Below are 24,997 nucleotides of genomic sequence, written 5' to 3' on the forward strand. Positions count from 1 at the left end.
CTTAATACGGCAGTGCGACAGTAGCTGTAAACTGACGAATGCATTTTTCTCCTTGCAAACTAGCACTTCTTCTCAGAAGCCTATTTATTAAATATCCCCAATAATGATGTAAATATACCTCTGAAAAAATGTTTGGGAAAAAAAACAGTACACATAATTCATATTTTTAAACAATCTATACTTTACACATGCTAGGCGGAATTGAATTAGAAAATTTACTTCTTATTTGCAAAGGCCGGCGTCCTAACAACCCCCGCCACACGCCTATTGAGGCGACTTGCGGGATAACATGTTGATGTAGACTTTATAGCATTGTTTTGAATGCATCCTTGCGACCCCACCCGCTGTGGCATGCGCAAATGTCTGAGAGAAGACCGAAACTCTTTCGGACCGAACGGTTCACAAATTGGCCATCGCCAGCAAAGAGGTACGCCTGCATGTGGGTGTGTGTACGTGTGTGAATATGTGACGGAAGATGTGAGAAGCAAAAGAGGAGTTTCGAGGGGGTGGGTTACGCTACGACTCACCCCTCCCCGCGAAGAGTCCCCTTTTCCGCCTCCTCCAAGGGCCAAGGGAGCGTGGCAAGGGAGGGGAGGCAGAGGCCGGCACCACCACCAAGACCGACTCGGGGCGCGCAACAGACGAGTCCCTCTCATTCGCCTTTCGGCTGCCGTAGGATCGACACGAGACCTTCGCGCTTACTCCACGCAGCGACCAGAACCTCGTGGTCGCCACGCGCGCGTAGACTCGTGAAGATACCTACCACTCCCGAAAGAGGCGACGACTGTCTTCAACAGTGCGAGACACTTCATAAGAAAGTGCACCGGTTACACCCTCCCGCGTCTAACTTATTTCCCCAGAAGATCTCACGCACAAAAAGTATTCTTCCTGAGCTCATTCCCGAGGACTTGAGAGAGAAGAGACTGAAAAGTTTATAAAGTTACCGGACGAACAGCAACATGGTTTTGGGCTCGTTAACGTTGTCCGCAGTGGTGGTGCTCATCGCGAGCTGTCTGTGCTGCGTGACGGTTCGCAGTGCGAGGGTCCGTGCGGCCCTCGGCGAGGTGGGAGCCGGGACCCTGGGCAAGGGCGTCAGGGATTTCGTGGTGACGGACGTCCTGCCCGACGGCGAGGTGGAGAAGAGGGTGCACTACCGAGGAATCGCGGCCAAGGAGACCACTGCCATGAACCCGCCTTCTCAGGGGTGAGTGCGCTTTGCTAGAATTCATGTTGTCACCAGTCGTCCTTTGCCCTACATTATGCGTTTCTTACTGATAAAGGATAACAGTCAATATCCTTAATTTTTATATATAAATAAACACTCCAATTTTCCACGATTATAAAAGTTATTACGACGTAGGTTTCAGTGTTACTACACCTTGAAGATTACGTAGTAATATTGAAACCTAGGTCGTAATAAATTTTATAATCGTGAAAAATTGCAAGTGTTTATTTCAATATGGAACAATTCCACTCTATCACGCATGGATCATCGGATTTTAAACCGTATCCTTAAGTTTTTCCCACGATCATTCTACTCCGTCTATATTTTAAAACAATATTTTGGTACTTTAATGAATTTTTATTTTTCAATTTAGTACAAGCGCCATTGCTATACTGTTATATTCCTCTTAAGTGAGCATTTTTGCTATTTTGTTTATTAGTGTATTTTCACAAAGTTCTTATTTTTAAATTGACATTAAGTGCGCACAGCTCGTGTTCATGTTGTCTCCAGTTGCCCTTTGTCCTACATTTAGTGTTTCTTTCCCGAATAAGGATTAACAGTCAATATCCTTTAGTTTTCTTCCCGCAATCTTTTAAATCCTTCTATACTTAAAAACAATATTTTGATACATTCATGAATTTTCATTTTTCAATTTCTTATTAATACCATTGCTATATTACTTGAAGGGAGCACTTTTTTTCAATGTTGTCAGTGTATTTACATGAAATTCTTATTTTAATTGACGCTGAAATCATACGTGAATATTGAATATTTAGTGTATGAGGAATTGTTGGATGAAAGAAGGGACTTTTTCAGACTCGCCCCAATAAAATCGTTTATTCATTACCATTTACATCCTGATGCACACTTTTGGATACTGAGCGCTTATTCCCCGTTTTTCACGTCGCGACGATAATTCGCGGAGACCATATAATTGCGCTTCTCTAGCGTGTCCTTTTTATTATTCCAAGCCAAATATTACTCGTTGAATTGCAAGAGGCGATACATACATTAGCAGCTGGAGCTCCTTGACACAATTCAAGTCCCTAAGTGAACAGCGACCCCGTATATCAAATATACCAATTGAGGAAATAAGCATTTCCAAGCATATTTCAATATATTTAATAAAGGAGGATCACTGCTTGACGACTTGATGATAATTTAAACCCTATTCAGTTATTTACTAATTGTAAGTAAATCTCCAACCATCTTTACGATAAAGGAATTCATAATCTGGTGAATGTCTTAGAAACACCTATTACTAGGAAAACCGTTCAATGTCTCAAATATTCTATTAAAAATTTTTTAGAAATCTTAACATCCTTCTCTTAAAAAAATATTAATTCGAGCTGGCTGTCACCAAAAGCGAACGCCCCCATCCATCGCCTTGATGGGCGGAGCTCCGACTCAAAACAAATCAACGTGACCTCAATGGAGGGGCACACTCCGGAGTCAAGAAAAATATTGACATTTTCTATCGAAGGATAATATCTGATATCAATCCAAATAATCTTAAAGGTGGTGAGCTGGACTTGATAATTTTTCCGCCGACAAAATCGCCAGTAGAAGCCTAGTTAGTCATTCATTGACTAATTAGGCTTTCACTGCATTTTTGCCCTACCATTTCCCTAATAACTTCCTTTGGACACTTTTTAACCATTTAACATAATTTCCTAGAGTAAAGGCATGCTTAATTAGTTTGTTTTTTGGTCTAAATTAGAGCGAGAACTAAGAAAGAATATGTAAAGTTATTTTTAAGCAATTCGCATTTTTGATAAAACTCCAATAGTAAACGTTTCCACCATCGGAAGAATTTTAATTATTACCCCTAAAACCTAATTATTTGTAAAAGGTAAGGAAATAGCGATGCGAAAATCGCTTGTTTATTCACGAACTTGTAAGTATACAGAAAAATTACTTAAAACAACAATAAACCAAAAGCAGTCCAACACGGCAATATATTCCAAAATATAAACTTCACACTCGGCCGTACATCATAGCCAATTGTAGTTACGATATCTCTGTTAGCTAAAACGGAGGAATATAACTGATATAACCAGAAACGGCCGGAAGAATCACATGCAGGTCCCCCTAAAGTTGTGGTATCCAGGCTGGTTAGGGAGGCGATACGATCTCTCACTCGGGAAAGACATTTCACGAGGGCTAAAGGGGGTGAGATTAGCTCGGCGGCAGAATAAATTTGAGTCCGTCATCAGAGTGGTGAAAAAATGTGACCCGCCGATCTAAATTAGAGTCATTTTTCATGATCTATAAACATCAGATTGTTTATTGACTGACGATAATGTCAGTATTTTTCATATAATTCTAAGGTAAGAAACCGTTTTATGCGTGTTTGTCCACTATTTACGAGGTGAGAGGAAATACGTGAGAAGTGGTTACGCAAGAGGCTGTGAGTGATATAAGGAGAAGAGACGAGTGAAGATATCATGAATGAACTGAGTGCTGGAGAAGGGGTGGATGTCTGCGGTTTGAGTCATTCTCGTGGTTGCTTAAAAGTAACTATTTTAACACTTCCCACTCCGAAGAGTAAGCAAGGCCAAGAAATAGAGTACGAGTACGTGGAAGAACTTTCGCTTTCTTTTAAGTAGTACTACAGAGAAAAGGCGTACGTATAATTTGCATTGAATGTTTCAATTACCCTTCACATAATTTCATGTGTGTTTATTATTTTACCGACAGTTCAACTTTATATTGGGCTTTGTTTTCTACATATTTCGTAAATTGCATTAAAAGTCAGATATAAAGACTCTTGGAGTGACGATTGCATACGCTTAGAAATAATGTAGTTTACGACTGAAATGCGTTTTTTTAAACAACTAATATAAACTGAGCAATTAAATGACTTCCCATATTTTATACGGAGTAATATTCAGCCATATTCACTATTATATTTGAGGAAAAAATACAAAAATCTCGCAGTACAAGTAACTTCGAAGTATTCTAGAAGTCTTAAATTCCATGATCGACTTGTTATAACAAAGAGAAATAGGATACACATATTTCTGTGTATACTAACTGCAAATTGTATTCGTATGAAATCACGACCTTTGCTCCAAAAGGATCTGTTACATATGGGCCTCGGAAGCCCCATTGAGTACCCGCTGGCGTCACGAGAGGAAGTATTTTGCAAATTTCTCAAATGAAAACGACTTCCCTGAAGAAACTCAGTCAAGTAATAATTATTTCCTCAATATAAATTTTACAATAAGGTCGTGGATAGCATGAAATCATTCGTAGTTCAGTAGAACAATCAAAATTTCGTTTATTAATTCCCAGATGACAGGCCATAAAAAAAGAATTTTAACTTCTAACATGCTTTCAAAATAGTATTTTATTGAGATCACAGTTTCTGAAGACGCAAAGACACATTTAATGATATTAATTTTTCACACGAAGAGATGATTATTTAAATACTAAACTGAAATTCTCAAATAGGCCGAGAGAGACATTAAATGATCAAATAATTCACGGAAATAATTTTCAGCTTGACTTAAGCGAAGGAAACTGCTTCATTGGGGTGCATCGTAAATAGAGGAACGCAGAACACTTAATGAAGGGATATCGACGGATACATAAATCGAGTTCCTTCTAATTATCTGTCTACGATACTTCTCGAATACAAACCCATTGCCTTTTCTACCGCTCTACCTACTTGACCCTTTCGATGGCGCCTCAAGAGTTTAATACCAAAATCACAAGGCTCGACATGAGATAAACGACAGGCAACAAGCGGCATTTATCCCGATCACGAACAAAAATTCTTCATCGACAGAGGGCGGACGGGGGGCATAACACGGTGCGCAACACCTTCAGCCTTCGATTTTTTTCGCTGCACGCATTTTTTTCTCCATTCCATCGTGATTGTCGACGCAAACTGTTGATGACGACTCAACCGGATGGCGTTATATGTTGGGATTGGGTTTTGTAGCTGCACAGGTCTTAACTTTATGGTTTCGAGTGCCCCGGGGCCGGCTGCGAGCGAGTGGTACGGCGAAGTGGGAGTGTAAGGAGGAGAAAAGGTTACGTGCGAACGGAGGGAAAAGAGGAGATGATCAAGGAGAGAGGGAGAGAGAAAGGCTACTACTCGACGTGGATGGGGGTAGGGGATCTCGCAGCCGGGAATAAATACGCAGGGAAAAGGGCGAACGAGAGGACTTCGGAGCTGTATAGTTGGGGAAGGGTAAGTTTTTGAGGGATGTGTTGCCCGCCACGGCTATCGGTGAAGACGTAGATCTGTGCGGCTAGTTACGCTCGCAGGAAGTGGATAATGAGTCTGGCGGCATTTTAGGGTTTCATGAGCGCTCCTACGGAGAATTATGAAGACCACAATTTTTTCCCTCTCCTCCTCCTATTTATTAGAGAAACTGATTTCGGCCAGGGATGAGGAAACTCTAAGATCAGTACGAGAGACTACATTTTGAGGATAAAATTCACCTAGATTCCAAATAATTAGTATCAAAGTAGTAAAAAAATTATTTGAGCTACCGCATATATGTATGAAATTATTTTAAAACCCACAATTAGTTGAATAGTGATTAAATTAGTAATTAGAAAGATGGTAGTATTAAAAATAACAAATACAAATGTAAAGGTATGGAGTTTCTAAATATTTAATAAAAAATAATTCCGATAAAATCAAACACATAAGAAAATGGATCTGAATTGTAATTAGTAATAAACCAATAAAATTTTAACTTTTTGCGACTTCAAGAATAGCTCCTGATGCCACTTGCCCTGTGATATTTGATTTGAATACTTGAATTAACATGATTAAAATTCTCAATGCGAATTACAAAACTCTAATTACCCTTGTCTCTGCCATCCCCCATAAAAATAGGATGCCAGTTCATGGCATTATGAGATCATACTTGTGAGAAAAGCGTTGAAGAATAAAGAAAGCAAGGTTCACTCTATCGGGTTGATATTTCAGTAAGGTTTTATTTAATTGGCGTTTAATCGGAGGTCAACGAAAACGCTGACTTCCTATCTTCATAGCTAGAAAGTAAACAGATAAAATCGAATTCATAAACACAAGCGTCTGCTTGGAACGACTGAGACGGACTTTACTATCAGAAAAATCTGACTCAGAACTGGCGCAGCTTCGCCAAGCAGTTTTCGCACTAGCAAAGATAACAAACGTCGTCTGCGGCAGTTACTTCTCTCTCTTAATTACGTGAGATTACGAATCACTGAGTCGCCTCCTGAGCATTGAAGAGTCATCATTCCTCGGCGGAAGAGGCGGCCGACTTATTTGAATGCGTGTATGACCCTGTGAATGACTCTCTTTGTTGGAAGGATATAATTGTAAATTTGCCACGGCAAGAAGTTCCGTTGTGCATGATGTAAGCTGGCAACGAGACAACTGTGCTGTTAAAGAGTAAATGGAACGCCCATGTGGTGTGATAAGACAAGCAATTCAATCACAGCTCCGCACAATTTAATGTGGTTTCTGGTGAACTGCTGCCTTTATCACTCCAATTATCACATAATGGCGCCGAGCCGATATTTTAGGAATGAGCACATTCGCTTGTCATCTAGATAACCTTATACCGAAGCGGTAAATCGTCAGACTTTTAATTATCGCGTGTGGGCATTGCGACAGGCATTACCCAGATTTTCACAGCGCAAGTAATCACCTCGAAGTGATAGTTTGCCATTCCATTCATTCGCTATTCATCACCCCACTTATTTAGATGCGCTCTTTGAGAGCTGTTTCCTGTCCCCTTGTGGCTTGTTTCCTGCTGTCGCCTTTTGTCTCACACCGTGCTTACCCAAGCCATTTGCCAGGAGTTCCGACAAAAAGGCGAACGATTGGGTGTAGACGGCTGCAAAAGACGAGTCAGTAGTTGATGGCGGGTAAGGGAACCATCATGGTATGAATGTCAAACAGCGAAACTATAAATGTCACTGATTTGTAGCACTTATAGTATATCTGTGCATGCCAAATTCGAGCGCTTGATTACCACAGGGAGAATATGGCAAGCCTCAATATTTTTTGTCAGCTAGCCATAGCCGATTTAAAGATGAAAAAACGAGCATGTAAGCATTGGAATCTAGAAATATTCTAAAGGTACTTCGGAGTATTTGATAGCGAAATTGTAAAATTTTAGCGCTTGATATACCACGTGGAAACAAATTTAAACTATTGTATACCTTTTTTGTGTTTAATTTATAGTGTAAATTATAGCGTCCTCAATGATAAAATAATCATATAATGATAAAACCGTCAATTTGCCGAAATACCAATTATTCAACGAGATAATTGCTTTTTGTGAGCTGCATAAAATTGCATCATCGGGAGGTAGTCATTTTCCTTTTTGTGAATGACTCTCCATTCGACGGCCGTCCAGATAACGAAGGCCACCCAGAGCCATCTCCTGACCCGAACGGCGACGTTTGCGATGATGCAAAGGTATAAATGAGGAGTGGTGAAAGGCATCCAGCCTCAGAATGTATATCACGTTGGGACCGCTATTCTTTCCCCCGCCACATCGTACGATGTCTGGGAAGGTGATGAATAACTACAGCTCATCGGCACGAGACGGATGGAGGTGGGCGGGGAAGGATGGAGCGTGGAGGCATCCAAGAGTGCAATGGTAAAGTGATTACCTCAGGAAGCAGGGCGTTGGAGGGAGGAATGTACGGGTATAGGGGTGGCAAGCGAGTCAGGACAGGACTCCACCAAGGACAGGAAGGGGCGTAGTTCAGATTAGCGGCGAAGGTGCCAGGGAACAACAGGATGTGGGCCGGCGGAATGTGCATGTCATGCCATACCCACCTGAGGGCCCAATGAGAAAACGCCCGCTTATGTGGGCTGATTTTTGGGGGTGGAGCATCTTTGACGCGGTGGGGGATCGTTTGCTTTGGACTTGTGAGGGAGCCAGGAACATATTTTTCCATATAGCTCCTGAAACTTTGATGACACAATTTTACTACCGTAGAGTCCAGGAACAGCCCCCTAGGAGAAGTAAAATATGAAAGCTGCACGAGTGATCACAGACACGATTCTCTAATAATCAAATATTCAATCATCTCAACCAAAACCGAATAGCTTTTTTCAAATATTTTAGAACTCGGAATCAATGATAAAATATTAGAGGCTGATGACAGAGATTTTTAATGCACATACATGTGCATGAAAAATCTCTGGCTGGCATACATGGCTTTCTCATTGCCATCCAGGACGTAGTACGCAGGTCTTCGTGTAAATTATTGTGGGATTCCCGACAATTATTAGGCCGGGCATTCCCATCCTCAATTATATTTGCAACTGATTAAGGTATGTTTCCTAGACTCATTATAGGAGACGTATCGATCTGTATCGATGAAAGTAAGCTCAATTAGCCTAATTGCTTAGACGGTAGGGAGGATAGCTTGAGCAGGTTGGTGGGTGGGACAAGTTGGGGAATACTTGAGAGGTACTATTGACTTGGGTAATTAAGCAGAGAGTCCACGCCTATAGTAAAACAAAATTGGAAAGTCCACGTATTACACCATTCACGAATCCTCGAATTCGCAACTGCACAGTGAAGATGTACACATGATGTTACTTAAAATCATGGCATTTTATGATAAATTGACTTAAAATTCTTATATTTTCTTGCGTAGATTCCGTGTCTATTCCTCATAGTTAATTAATCAGGTCATGAGTTTTTTGAACGACGACATTTCCACGCTACTCCGACAGTTGAGAATCAGAAGGAAAGTTGAGTACATCTGCACCGTAGCCAAGTCCGGGTCGAGACTGGAGAAGTTTCTAAAGGGGGCCAAGCCACGAAGTGCTGTCGTGTCGAAACGAAAATACGCGTCCAGATTTTGACGTAGATAAGTTTCTGTGTTTGTTGTTTAGTACTTTGAATTCAAAAGCAAAAAAGCATACATTCAGACTTACTGATAAATTGGTTTTTATTTGATAATTATACCTCAATGATATTTTTCAAGTAATTTTTCCATACAGGAGATACAGAAAAATGTTGGCAAAGATATACTCTGTGCGCAATCAAAATTTCATAATGACTAACGTATATTTTAACGAGTGAAACTCCACGAAAAATGTACAAAAAACGACCGAGATCGAGAGGAAGTGATACTCCCACTTAAGGTGAAAAAACTCTTAATGGGATCCCTGGATCTGGAGTCCAATCCTAATCCAAGAGTTCAAATTGTTCGATTGTTCTTTTCGCACATCCGCGCCTAGTGAAAATCCCAGGCAGAGGTGGTGTGACTCGGGCGGGAGGGTGGGGTAGAAGCGGCGGCGTGAGTGGAGGACACATAATCGGATGTTGTCTGGGGGCGGGGGAGAAGGCCGCCGTGGGAGAGGGAGAGATAGGATATCGGGCCAGGGAAGCGGCCTCCCGCGCCAGAAGGAAAGTTGGCAGAGTGGAGGTGCGCGATTTCCGTCTGGTGGCGCGATCCACGGCGTCACCGGCGACGTCACACATCAGGCCACCGTTCCTCACCCTCTGCCGCTCTTTCTATTCCCACCCCTCAACCGGTCCGCCTGGGCTCGACTTACCTGCAGACCAATCCCGGCCGCGCTTACCCCACTCTTCGCGGTGTGACGGAACAGGTGTGGGGGGAGGGAGGGAAGATTTGCCGGAGGGTGTCTGCGCTCTGTGTGGGAAGGAGAGTATGAACGTACCCCAAGGATCCACGTTCTGCATCCCCCCCCCCCTTCCTTCGCAGCCGAAGCGTGTCCCCACCACCTCATGCAGACTCCCGACTTCGGTATGCCGGGGGATAAAAATAGATGCAAGTAGTGAGCTGAGAGAGAGCGAGGGGTGTGAGGGGGAGTGAGGTTTGGTGGGGGGGGGGTAGGGAAAGGGATTTTGGGTTGGTGAAAGGGGGAGGCGGCGGGTGGGTGGGTCAGCGGCGCGTGTGGTCCGTGGATGTGTCCGCCATGTGGTCTCGTGTGTGTTGTGGATGCAGCAAGAATGTTATGCGCGGGGAACACGTGCTGTGGCCGGAAGGAAAAGATAATATTATGCTCCGTCCGTGTTTTTTTCCTGGAGGAGTGCATACAACGGTATTTACCGGAAAACGACCTCCACCCGTGTACAGCCGATTCCATTATCGAGCACGCGCACCTCCGCGAAAATTTGCTCGAGCTCAGGAATTAAACGATGGCTTCGAACAAGAGGCATGGTTTTCATTACATATGGGCTTCTATCTATAGAAATGCTCATCAGGAAGTTGTCCGTGGATCTATAAAGACTGGGATACTAGGAAGACCATCATAAGTGAACCCGTTACACACTATAAGGTCCTAAGAGATAATTTCAGACAAAACAATGGTCCCTGAATACATGTACATGCGTAACAGATGAAGAACACGCACTCCGCGTACTTAAAACAATCATGATTTTGATTAATTCCCCATATAGATGAATAGTTTAACTTAGGGTAATAAGACTTTTAAGAACAAAAAATAGGAGTGACCCACCAAGGGAATGAGTCAGAAAACATGGCTAATTCCATGATTGTTATCATGGATATTTTCAATTTTCACCACATGAATAACGTATTTTTTCGACAGTGAAAAAGTAACCGAGTTTCGCGTTAGAGCGTTATCAACTAAAAAATTATCCTTTTAGGCATGTAAGCACCATCCAGCAAAGCGGTAGTCACAAGCAGTGAGTTCCTGGATGAAAAGAACCTTCATTAGACTCATGGTTAAATTACAAGTTTCCGGTTATTATTGGCGGAATTTATATTGTAGATCACCTCGAAATGGATCTGTGTCAAATGTTGATTCTGTATTGAACTTTTCAACGGTGACTTCAACGACCGCCCGATACCATCGACCGTCCACAGCTGATAAAAGCGCATCAACAGCGAAGTGTTTCGTATGAACCAAAGGTAATCAATTACAAACCTTCTATACACCAACTTTAAAAATCTCGTCACATATTCAAGTGAATTTCTCATAACTACGCGTGATAATGGGGAAATATCAACGCTTTCTTCGGAATCCTTCGCTGCATCTTAAACGGGTATCTGCAATCGCTGATTTACGAACAAAATTTATAATTGCAAGCGTAGTTAGCATGAAAAATAATTCCCCATGAGCATAAATCGATAAAAATTCTTCATTGTTTCATTGCAAAAAATTTATCCGTTTGCTTATTTGAGTGTAACAAGGCAACAAGTGTGTGACGATATTTTAGGATATAATTTGAGTTCAAAACTTAACAAGAATATCGAGTTAATACCTAGATGCTAAGTCTTTGTGAATTCAAAGCGTAAATGAAAACTACTTGCACACGGTGGACGAGTTCGCAATTTTTGGAGGCTGGAAAGGAAAGTGTGGGCCATAATTTGTCCATATGGCGACTCTTGCGCTACTTGCTACGAAAACTAGAAAACAAACCTTTAAATGTAGCGTTTAGTACTTTCAATCCATCGCCATTTCGCTGCTTCAAGCTATTGGGGAAAAGATTGGACGCAATTATATTTAAGATTCGTCGAACTATCTCGGTGGTCGACACGTTTTGCTCCGCAAGCATTTAAGTTCCCGGAGCAACCTCCTTCCCCTTAAAAGCTCAATTTGTGAAATTGCCGTCGTTCGAACGAGTTCAGTGCACTTCGTTAGTGTCACCTCACGTGCAGCTAGGAAAGACTCACGCCGCCACGCCTTATCTCCCTTTGCCGCCAGACATGCTGGTACGCGTCCTTCACGCGCGTGACAAGATCACCTCTTCCATGGTTAAGGCCGGAAACATCACGATACACTTGATTATACTACAGCTCGGTTATATAAAAAAAGCGAGACAATTTTATAACCGTATTAGATTAATTTTAAGGACTTTTTCGTATCAATTTGTAATCATTTGATTGACTTCGACTGCAGATGTTAGATTTTCATCTCATTTCGAACTATGCCAAGAAATATAATGCTTACACTTAGCTGAATTACAGTCAAAATGATAATGAAATTTACAAAAAAAATAACTTTCCGCAGTAAATGTGAATAATTTTACTTTGACTTTAGTTTAATTATATTGAAAAAATAAATAATTAATTGTAAGTGAATATTTACAGGCAGGCATCCGGGAGTCCGTAAGAATTCAACGCCGTGGGGAAGTAATAGGTTTCATGAGATAATATATTATGTCAAGGTGGAAAACGAGAAGTAAGTTGGTCAAAATGCTTGTTCGATATATCCATATCCCCAGGCATTTCAAAAATGTATAATTATTTACAGCAACATACTATGCGAAGATCGTACAGAGAATGTTAACTAAACATCATCACACTGAGAAATGAAAGCTCTCCACTCATTCCAGGAACTCTCTGCTCCATGTAGCACGTGGCAAACACCATATAAGTGGCTGGAAGTGTACCATGTAATGTGGCATGATTAAAAGTAACGTGTTCCCCTTTTCTCACGATCCATCACTCAACTCGGCACGTTTCAGAAAAAGCATCACGACGCACGCGTTATCAAGCACGATAGCCAGCTGCGCACAGATGTGCACCCTCCGTTTTGATTCGACGCCGCATCGTGACCGCCGAATTCTTATCCGGAAACATAGCTGCGCAGTTCTTTGCCGCCAGAGGGCAAGTGGGTCGTGGAGGGAAAACAAGAAGAGTGCACGAAAATAACACGTTGCATGGACTCGTCTCCGTCCTTGTACCGCAATTTGGATATAAACAAAGATTCAGGAAGGAAGGGAGATTAGGCCGTCTCGATTATGATTGACGCCAATTATAGCGATCGTTTTTTTTCAGAGGGCGGGGCTTGTGAAGCCATGGGTTTGGAAGGGCGGTGGAACTTAAAACGATCTTCACCGAGGCAGGAATTTAACTTTGTTCGTACCCTGCTCACTTGCCAACGCGTCAGCGTATTTTGATCATGGTAATAAATATCGATTTTTTTAGTGTGACGTCTGAAACTGATTAAAAAATAACAAATGTGGGCAGTGCCCCTGACGAATGTGGTTGACATTGAAGAAACCAGTCGAAAGAGGAGAGGAATCGAAGGGCTGAAAGATGATTACCAAAGACCTTCACGCCCATGCTACTGAACACTTACGACGCTAAAAGAAGTACGCAAACCAATCGCCCACGGATATATTCGGCACGCAGAAATGTTTCGATTCTGAATGACCATTTTATTACTAACAATGATCGAGTGGGAGAATCATTACTTCGAGGGCCTATTTATTATAAAAGAAAACTACATTTTGAGAGAGAACTTCAATGAAAGTACGATTTCTTTGCCCATTTATCACATTAGTAAAATATTTAGTAAGCTTTCTACCAATTAAGCAGTAGAGCCTCGTAGTCTCTGAATTAAATTAATATCTCCACTTACCAATGCGCTCTCCAGTGATTTCCGCAAGTATGTGGACGAGGAACTGCGTCGCATTGAGATGCAATTTCACCGAGATTTCTCTTTTGACTTCTCTACCAGTAAGAAGTACCAGCAATCAAGTTTTCAAGAAAAAGCAGACTTCCCTGCAAATAAAGAAGAGAGTAGCATACCAAGTTAGCTTCAAATTACGGACCTCACGTTGAAATTCAAGAATGCATTTTCTCTACTATCATAGAGCGATGTATCCTGGTAGACCTTCAATGAGTTAATCACAGCATATCGGAGTATAATTTGGGATTTTAATATGAGATTAATTAACTCGCTTAATTTCACTCCTTCTGGACCATTATACGGAAAGTAACTAGCCAGAGAATAACTATAGAGCGGAAAGTTTAAGCGTTAAAGAAAAGATAAGAATATCAAATTAAATAAATACCATCTAACTGTAAGTTAAAACCTCCAGAAAGTCGTTTGAGGTTGGATTGATGATTTTGGTACATTCGAAGTTTTAATTGCGCAGCATAGCGAAAAGTCGCCAAATGTGTTGCTTGACGGGATATGAGTAGCCCCTAAATATTGAATAATGCCGAAATCCATCGATCCACATTACATCGAACTAATTTTCTGTCCCTCAATAACTCCACATCATTTAAATACAAATACGTGGGGGTACCTTCAGCTTACACATGAAAAAGGTGTTAATTATATTTAAAACCGGTTGTTTTGTAGTCCATACCTTTTTGTAGCAGGGAAAGGCGAAAAACGGAACTAGATAGACCACATCACGATAAAACCAGTTATAATAGGCACCGGCTCTGCCAGTTCCTTGTTAAACAGTGACCATATATTTAAATTTCGTAATAATAGTACCAAACCTAGATTCTGGGAGGAGAGGGACTCGTACCAAGTAATATCCTATATATTTCATACGTATATGAAAGAAATTAAGAGATTATATATTTATATGGGATTATCTGTTCACTGCGAATGGTGAATTTTTGGTCAACGAGCTAAAAATTTCGCGATTTCGATTTGGGTTCTATATTTCCCTCATGAATTATTTGTTCCGCCATTGAAAACTCCTTCCACGACTCGATGCATCGCTTTTCTCTGCACTCAAATGATTTAAACATTTATCTTACTGTTCCCACGTTTAAATAATAATATTCTGTCCATTCGCCGACATTACCCCTCACCACTCCTTTGTCTTCAAATATCTACGTCACTTTTACCCGCGTCACAACCCCTCACAGTTTTTAAGGATTCATTGCCGTTCGCATTATCCCCAATTCACAACCTTTAAACCACGATAAAAGAGACTAATTAGAGCGGTGTGGAGGGTAAAATTAAAAAAGTTAGCACGCGACGTGCGATGTTTAAGGAAGCTTAGCCTATGCATCCTCAAGCGGAAGATCCGACGTTTAAAATTTGACGCTCTCTCAAGGCAGCGAATGCGGCTCGCAAGGAACGAGGGAATGGAGATGAAAGAAAGATGACGCAGAAACGCGACGCTCAACGTGTCACAATCTGGACGGGGAGGTATCAGAAGAGGTTGGGATGTGCCGGGGCTGGTTCTGAAGGAGGTAGTGGGGCTGCGGGGGTTGTGGTGGGAAAATCAAGGACCTGTTTATCAATTCATTCGGAAAGGAGTGTTGCGAGCCGAAAGGGGGAGAAAGGATGCAGAGGATAAGACTATGGGAAGCTCGGGTGGGAGCGCGGCATTGGTAGAGCCAGGGGGGGGGGGGTGGGAGAGGTGTCTGGTCGGATGGAGGAGAGAGGGTTGGGTAGATATAGTATGTCCTTTGCACGTGTGTGCATGCGATGGTGGGACTCCTCTCGTTACCCGCGTCTCAGGGGCGGTGGTCGGCGACGAAGCATTAGTGGTTCGATGGGACGGGGTGAGGGTGTAGCGAAGGGCGCTTTTCGGCGGACGGCGTGTGTGCAGGGATGCGAAGGGGCTGAATGGGGAGATGCGATGGCTATACGGTCCTTGGCATGGAGGCGCGAAAGCGGTCCTTTGCGGAGAAGGATGCGAGGAAAGGGAGTGACGGCCTTGCGCACGATAAAGGAAGCACCGTCGAGTGAGGGTGAATGCCCTGGAGTGGAGCAAAACACGGCCGCTTGGCGAATATTTCACTGATGCACCTTTGCGAGCGACCCGAAATCATCAAATATTATGGTAACTTAAAATGAGGAAAAATCTTAGCACAAGGAAAAGATCTTGGAAAGCTATATGACTGACTTTTTGATAAAATTTTCCGAGGATTGCGTTCAATTGATCGAAAATAACACTTTCAATTGAGCTTCACCATTATTTAACCTGTAACCTATGTGCTCCTCCGAATGAACTGAATAATTTCATCGGTAAATTTCATCTAATCGTCAGACACGTCTCCAATTTGAAGAATTTTATATCTGAGGATGAAATATTTCATTTTCGCCGAATTATCAGCGAAGTATTATTTCCAATGATTTTTATCTTACCTTCCGACAATTATATGTAAAGGATAAAGAATGATTTTATCAGATGGGAAATAATTATCATTTGTCGAAGCATTTTGCAGATATCAATGAAGGAATCTTCAAAACTAAAAGAAGCTTCCAAGTTCAGAAATTGATTTAAGAATGTCGGGAATAGCCACGGTGATAAGTTTTACGGGAGCCACCTGCAATGCTCAAATTTAGAATCATAATATCAGAAATTCTGAATCAGAAATATTGACCCAAAACGTATAATGAAACTCCATTAACCCGCAATTCTTTCTGAAGTAATGAATATTACGGTGGCTAATGCCATAGAGTAAGTATATACTCTTTACTTAATCCATGCTAATGCAGTGTATTGACATAATGTTGAGAAAATGCTAGCCCCTAATATTACCTTCAAAGGAGTGTTGGATCTCATTGGATATATACAGCGATTATGTTTCATAGGATTAGGATGCAAATTATTTACGACCTACTTGACGGCGTCACCTCTGATAACGTCTTCTGTTTTAGATTTTCCTCCCATGAGTCCAACTTATGAGGCTTTCACTTCTAATGTATTTTTGCAATCGAGATCAAGGCCATATAAGCACTACACAGGAATTTTTTATTCTGCCAATATATCGATTAAGGGTGAAAATCAGCTACTGAATTGGGTCATTCTAAAAAAGCCAGTCGGTGACAGGTGTTATAGCGAAATTCAATTCCTGAAACTCCAATGTAATTTGGAGGCCTCAATTAATAATCGGATTTAGTTAACAACATCAGTTTCGTATCACTGCTCAAAGACTTGTGCGTCGAACAGTACCGACATGGTAATTACTATCTCAATTTGGGTGCTTATTTACGGTTTTTCATTATAATGAGGATGTAGATGTAAATGAGTTCGATGTATTATAAAAGTTTATTCTTGTGTGAACATGATTATCACTTCTACTCTCATAGTATTAATGTATTTACTAACGGACTGAAAGTATCAAGCGAGAAAAATTACTCTTGGGGAATTTTTTTTTACTTATATCACCATACGTCACCAATGCATAAGAATATACGAAAATTTCATTTTCATATTAATTCTGTCCTACTGGTTCTAAAGTTCACGAAAAGAATGTAAGAAATCAGATTGACTTGAAGAAAACCTATAAGGTACAATCCCTAAGAAATTCATGTCAATATGTGAAAAAAATGAAAAGACTCCAAGTCAGAATGAGCTTACCTATATTTATTGTTGCTAATGCATTGTACGTGAAATATAATCGCTTCAGCATCCAGCTGAAATGTGTAAAAATAATCGGGTATTCACGAAGTCGCGCCCATTCGGGCCTTCTCCTTTGTTTGAGTTACACGGTAAACAGGCGATACCAAAGAGAAGGGCAGGACCTTGAATCTTAAAATAAAAATGTAACTTCGAGCCAGCTTAGAGAAGGAAAGTCTATTAATACAATGGGGCCATACTGGCGAATCAGGGAGCACACATATTTTTGGCAGTCACATAAACCCTTGACGATGGCATTCGCGTAACCTCTGATTGTTTTCATTTATTGAAAGGGTCAGAGCATACCGTTAATAATGAAATTAAACTGTAGATAGTGGAATTTTATTTCAACTCAACCTAAAATGACACGCTCACTTGTAGGTTTTACGAAAGGTATATCTGGGTCAGAGATGCAATGATAAACAGTCAAGCAATCACGCGGGTTACTGCAGATTCAGGGTCACTCACATTATCCTCAGCGTTTTAGAATGATGGAACGCAAATACGACTTCATGGCAACCAGTTAGGCCAAAATCTCAACGACCATCAAAGTTCATTTATCCAAATGTTTTCTCCGCCATCAAATTCCGGTATTTTCGTGCGATAGAAAAGGATAACACTCGCATTTGACACAACCAAGCATCGATCAGACACTTCCAACGCAGTTTACGACTATTAGTCGACGCGCAGCGGGCTAAATTAAAGAGCGATACGATTCCGATAACGCCGTTTCTCATTGAGAAGGGTGGGGAAAGGGATGGAGGGAAGTAGTTTTTTTTAAGATTGTCATCTGTTAGGAAAGGGGGGAAACGCTAAAGATAGGACGAATCCGTGGCAAAATGGAGAATAGGTATCGGAGAGGGGTTGGGGGACCATTTACTCCGCACGGTAGGATAAGGAGGGGGTGCGGCTTGGGACGGCGGAGGGGCGGGATCGGACTGTGTTTATTTTTTACCCTCTCCAACGTTACGATACAGCAAGCTGGTGGGGGAGAGGGATTTAAAGGGGTTAGGAACGTGTGCGGATAAGCGCCCTGGCCTCCTTGTTCCTTCCCCAGCGGGGAGTGGGGGGAGGGGTCACGCGCCCCCCTCCTCCCCCAGAGACTTCATCAAAAGAACGCTTTTTCAAGTCCCACTCTATCCTTCGGCTAAGCCGATTCTGAACGGGGGTCGTGCCCCCCTCCACTCTTGGCCCCACGCTGGGCGCGACAAATCCCCCCGCCCGCATGAAATGGGGATCAACATAGCCAGCCGCCCGCTCACTTCTTCCCCGCCAAGTGGCATCCCGGACGGGCGTGAAGTTGACGCATTCTTGAACCTCACCTATATTCCACGTACCTCAAGAGAGGTTTATTGGGAGCCAGAATAAATACGAGAGCGCATTATATGTATCCTATATATATCGTGAATACAATAATATTTAGGTAACAGGTCAAGAATGCCAGATTTTTTTCTGATATGTGAGAGTGAAGACGAGCCGCCGCCGTTCAAAGTGTATTGTTATGAATGTATTCAAGTTTATCTTAGAAGGAATGGACGCATTTAAGGAGTTAACTTTAATTTTTAACAGCTTAAACACAATTATAACGAATTTTCATTAAGGGACTCATCGTGTATCAAACTTTTCTGCTGTGTTCAATGAAATGGGATGAATTATGATGAAAATATTTATTTTGACGTTCTGTTCATTAAAAATACTATTGATGGTGTCACATGCTCAACATGCCATTTCTGGAATATGCTATCTAAATGGTTATGATACTAAATATTACAATAAGGTTAAATTATTTGAGGAATGAAATTGAAAAAAAATAATGAGGAATCGAATAAATACCACTTTGAAGAAATTTCACCATTTCCATAGGCTATTGAGCATAAACACAAACCACGCTCGCGGAAAGATTGTTCCTTAGTCTGATTCTCGTACACGATCTCAGAAAAAGATTCGTTTCGCCCGCCGTAAGGAGGGAATTCGGAGTGGCACTCTTTCGCGAACGGAAAATCATGTCGCGGCAAGAGCAGGATTTACGGCATCATTAATTAATACGCGGGGGATATTTAGTGGAGTTTCTGGAGAGAGAGAGAAGGGGAATCACAAGAGGTGAGAGCGTAACCCACTCATTAAGATTCCTCGCATCTCCCCCACCGATCTAAAGCAGATGTTTGCGGCGGTAGCAAGGGAGCAGCGAGCGGATAATGGATCCCGAAAGATCCGAGCACGAGAAAGATGTAGGTACGACTTGGTCGGCCAGAGGGAGTGAAGGAATGCTAGGCGATGGTGCGGCAGGATTGAGTGCCCTCCACTTGCACCGAAAGGAAACTGGCCGGGAGTTGATAAAACGCCGCCGGATAAAAGTGCGGCTCGTGATTGGAATTAATAGGAAATATACCGAGTACAATAATATTTTTTTACAATTATACATGTATTTAAAAAAAACCTCAAAAACAGACTCACGCACAAGCTACCTTTGCTAACCGCTGCACAATATTCATCCATAAAGCCATTAAAATAGACTTTTTTTATGAAGCAACCAATTTCGTATCGTTTTTTTCCTTGTGGATCTTCCAATCCGTCTACTCCTATTCGGGAGAGCTCTTTATTACTTTCCTTAAATCCTTTGCATAAGACGCCATGTGGCCTTTCAACGATTCTTCATTTAAGAACACGGGGATGCAATATGAAAAAACGGGGGTCGGTAGACGTTCTGAGCAAATGTGAAAATATTGGGGTGGATGATTTGATCGACAAAAAATACTATTGTGATTGTACATCCGGAATTCATGGAGCCTCTTAGACCGACTTTGTCGAATGAAATAAGGTGATAAGTTTATTTGTGCTGTCCATCACATTGCATCGGTTTGGGTTAAAATCAAGAAGTGGTCCCGTGTAAAAACAAAATAACGTGGACGGATCTAATACATACTATAAAATATTCATGAAGCGGAAACAATTTAAATATTAGGACTAGGCAAAGTTTGATATCATACAGCTAATATTCCACTTATTGTTATTTGATACCGCAAACCGCCCGTTCATCGTAATACTTCAGCGAGATCATGTAGCATACCTTCGTGAAATGGTAAGTAATTGAGCTACTTCGAACTAACGCACGCCAACGGCACGTGCAAGCTTAATTGGCTTCTTTTAGGTCACGAAGTTAGTGCGTCTCCCAAAATGCGAGAGACTGGATCTACGAGGACGATGAAGTTCCAGGACTGAAAAAAAGCAAACGGAGGGAGGAAAAAACTGAATAAGGAAAGTGAGAAGATCTGGTGCCTCTTAGAAAGAAAACAAGAAGAGTGGAGTAGCAGCAGAGAGGCTGGGCGAAGAAAAGGATCAGGAAGCTCGGGGAGGAGGCGCTGGATAAAAGAAAACGGGAGATGGAGTACGAAAAGTAGGGAGAAGAATGGTTGCTGAAGTGAATGAAGGAAGGGAAGAATGAAAAAATTGACTTCTTGTGCTTGAATGAAACTCGGAGGACTGGTTGACGCGAGGGTCGCGGTGGCGGAGACCAAGAAAGGGATGAAGGAAGGTTCGGCCGCTTAAGGACGTGTATCCTTAAGGTAGTCCCACGTTAAAAACAGCGATGGCAAAATTAATTATTTAATTATTATTCATGTGTTTCTGCGGAAGGGAAGATTTTAACTGCCGATTGAATTTATTTTTTCTTCCCTTATTCGAGTTTCGCCAACCCTTGATTTGTAAAGTGCAATAAAGAGAAAAAGAATTTATTAGATCCATCTTTAAACTTCTATCGCCACTAATAGTCAAAAATATTTGACAGTACGTAAACACATGCATGAAAAGTTGCAAAAAATGAATTAAAATTATTTTAAGGTCTCACTTAATATAATCTATTGCGTTGGCGAAAATGCACGCTTACAGCGAAAATTCTATTATCTAATTTAAGATTCATAAGGAATGCTGAATTTTCTACAGCATGTTTAAACATTAGATTTTTGGACTCATTGGTGATTTCCCCGCTAGTACATATAGACTCAGTACTTCAGCATATTTGATAGCTTTACGAGTGCGGTACCAATTTTATTTGAGGAACAAGAATCCACACGTACTTCGCTGTCACCAATAAAAAACTTTCATACTCCCCGTAAAAGTAAAAATTGACCAGGAAGTTCATGATATTTCCGACAAACGCCTCACGAGAAATCCAATAATGGTCACGTGTTCGTACTCTACTGCATAGGCCACGATCTAGGGAAACCTTAGCTCCAAGGTCCCAGACAACAGAAAGACATCTTAAGCAAATTAGGTAACTGCGCACATATCTCAGGAGTAGCAATGGGAAAAAACTTGACCTCGAAAGACCGCGAAGCTTTACGCAAGGAATCATCGCGAGAAATTTACGAATCTATTGAGTTGAGCGATAATTCTGGACCACCGAAAAATTACGAGGAATCTAGAGTTTCCTTCCTCTTCTCCGAAGATGCAAGACTTGGATCAATAAATCCGGTAGTCTTTGAACTATTATTTAAGTCCTCCTTGTCCTCTGTGAGGTGCATGCCGTAGGGAACCGAACGCAAGTGGACGATCCAATTTCCGATAGGAGTGCGATGATATAAAAGAATTCCTTCTAGCTGGTGGACTGCACGGTATTTACAGCTCCGAGATGATGAAGAGCTGGATCTCTGGCAATGGAAGAAATCGCCGACCTCCGGATTTCCCCTTAAATGATGATCTCACTTTGTTGGGGAATCCGCGGGATTTCCTATGATTTCCGAATCCCTTCTGTCGTCATCCTTCTCTCCTACTTCAGTCCGGCTCTTTGCTTCTACACGTTCTACACTCTCGGCGATCAAATCCATGCTGAGTAATCTCCTAGCATTACCGAACGAGAGTTGAGTGGCATGAGAATTTTAGCTCCGGGTTAAGAATTTAATTTCACATGGAAAAATCGGCGATCGATCCCATGATAGAACATGATATTGTGAGGAGCTTACCCATATATTCATCGAATAGCATTTTATGCAATCATTGCCCTTTGCAACTATTACAGAGCTTTTGTTCATACCACTTAATAAATCGCACGTACATTTCTTGCATAATAATCGTCTGAAAACAGCGTATTAAAAATTTAATGCTCTCTTTTTCCGGCGTCTCTGAAAATTATTACATTTCGATTTAAGCATGGTGGCCTGACAGTAAATTAAGAATGCTAATACTATTTTTAATCCATTGCCAAAAGTTAAGCAGAGAGTCAAAAAGAATGTGACACTTATCGTAAATACGTGATACCGAAATTCATACTCCAAAGGTGTCTATAAAACTTTATTGCCCAACTTTATCGCAAAAACTCCAAACGCAATTTATAAGTAATATCGGAAGCGCTTCATACCTTCCGACTCGACAACTTTCCACCTCCTACATTTCTTGGAGACCGCTACCCGCAAGATATAACATGTCGAATGTAACCACCGAGTGATACTCCGCAATGCCCCTCGGTTCAAGGCCGCAATGCGATATCTCTTTCGTGACGATACCTCGCAGTATCGCACAGGTCTACCTCAATGCTTTATACCACATTCTCCCGCCCCGTAGTCTCCTTGAAGGAGGGCCCTCTGGGTGTCGCGTGGCTCAAAGCCACTTAAAACACGCTCTTTTATCCTCTCCCACCCTGCCTCCATTTTCCCCCATGAGGAGTCCCCCCTTTCTTTTGAACGAGCTCTCTCTCATTCCGTTTCGTCCGTAACCAATTTATGCCTCCGACTCCTCCGCACCGACCTTTCTCCGGAACCCTGTTGAAGCAGTCCTCACAGCCTCGTTTATTGTCGAGAGCTCCTCGAGGTCGCTCTCAATTCCGGTGGACTTGTTTCTTGTGTGTCCGTCTGTATGTATACAGCGGCGGGGTGGCTGATCGTCCCAAAGGGGGAGGAACCCTTTCAAGTACCGCGCCAAGGCTCCACAGCACCCCTCACTCCCTGCACACGCCCTCCTCCCCTTTAAGGAAAAATGCACATCCAAACTCCTCGCGAGTCATCGCAAAGGATGTTGTTAGGCGATGCTGGAAATAGCTCTTCTCGTTCATCCCATCACTCATAAGGGCTTCCGCACCCGATTGCATTGGCTTTCTTGTTCAGCGTTCTAAAGGATGGATTTCGTTTCCTCAAGTTTCATATGGGATACACTTCATCGCCATCAACAAAGCACCTTGTGAAGATAATAACGCAGCCCTTTTTCACACAGTGATAATGTCATCCAATCGCGTTGACAATAAACGGACTTTCAGATTTATCCTCTTTATTCCTAGGATATTATTAATTTTGTCGGATTTATGTTTTTGCCTCTTTTTGCTATGAATTCCGAAAGTCTGAAAAAGTGAACTGCTAAGCCTGACGCGCGACTTTTCGGTAGTTTCAAATAATTGGTTCCTTTTTTTGCCAGGAGTTTAGAACACTAACATTTTCAATAATTAACCCTTCTATTTTTCTCGCTATATTTTAAAGGACATCCTTAATCTTCCTGGGCGTTTCCCTAACTCTTACGAATCCCTAAGAAATTTAAACAGTCTCAATCATAAATGACGACCTTCATGTCTGTCTTGAGTTGAAAGATGCTCTAATTGCAATGGGCACCAATGTACCCACAATTTTAGTAACAACTTCCTCGCTTTTTATCGCTGTTAAGACGATATATTTTCGGCTATTACAGTAAGGAGGTGCTTTGAAAGTGGAGCAAGTGCAATTCTAGGAATTTTAGCGTAGGTCAGGGCAAGGGGAGTACATAGAAGGCGTGCACTGAAGTAGACAGGGCTTGTTACCCTTACCGTATCGATTCTCAGCGTAATATCTCCAAGAGAAAAAGTCTTTGGTGCGACCTTCCCTTTCGCGCCACCGCTCTTTGACGCCTTGTCGTTAACTTGGCGGTTTTCTTTCCGCTCCATCTAATTCCCTCCCTCCCCGTGTTAGGAAAAGGGGCTTAAGGCAAAGGCAGAGACGTTGTCGTAATCCATGAGATGCGAATGAGGAAGAGGATGGTCCTAAGTAGGTATAGGATTCCCTCCTGGAATTAGTCCATCACGCGAAACCATAAAGCGGCACACCGCTAAACAAAATACATAGGGGACGCTCCCATTTCTATGTAAATGTTTATTGTTTATGTTTTGCCTCCCTCGAAAATATTTATGTCCTAAGGTCCCCATCGCGTTCACGATACATCTTCCGATGATCATGGGCGAAAATAACTTGGCAGCGAATGCATAAATGTGACGTTACATCATTCATCGTGGATGTTGGCATTAGAAGATAATTTCAGGCAAGTCTCCCACCATGAAGATTGACGCTAAGTACATTTTCAAGGCTGTGAAACTGCAATTAATCATTTTAGAATTGGCAATTTTCTGTCAAGATGAAAACTCATCAGGAAGGACGTGAATATAACTTCTAAGCACATATTAAGGTCATAAGGTTACATTAAGTCATTCTGCTGTACAACTCGTTTAACAATAAAATTCATTGTATTCACACCAACAGAACTGCGAAAAAGAAAGGAAATAGGATTCTTGTGGTATTGGCTGTTTTTAGCGGTGGATTCCGCATTGTTTTGTGCTACCCATAATGTAGATTACTTCTCGGATCTGAGAATAAAATTAAAAATGTTTGCCAAATTGTTTCGATGTATAAATTATATATTTTCTTCACGACTTATTTGCAAAGATTTGTTTACTGATGTGCTGTCC

At 41.7% G+C, this 24,997-nt stretch overlaps 1 protein-coding gene across 2 annotated transcripts in view; it reads left to right on the top strand.

Annotated features, from left to right (window-relative positions):
- Positions 1-600: 600 nt before the first annotated feature.
- The window catches only part of LOC124158802, a 52,134-nt gene continuing 27,737 nt past the window's right edge, over positions 601-24,997 (top strand). Inside the window, exon 1 of one of the 2 annotated variants that reach the window (XM_046534123.1) lies at positions 601-1,204. In XM_046534123.1, the coding sequence (XP_046390079.1) occupies positions 960-1,204 (245 nt within the window). In that variant the 5' untranslated portion in view covers positions 601-959. The remainder of the gene's footprint in view (positions 1,205-24,997) is intronic. The other variant, XM_046534122.1, reaches the window with a different exon arrangement.

This window comes from Ischnura elegans, chromosome 5 (genome assembly GCF_921293095.1).
Source record: "Ischnura elegans chromosome 5, ioIscEleg1.1, whole genome shotgun sequence".
NCBI lineage: Eukaryota > Metazoa > Arthropoda > Insecta > Odonata > Coenagrionidae > Ischnura > Ischnura elegans.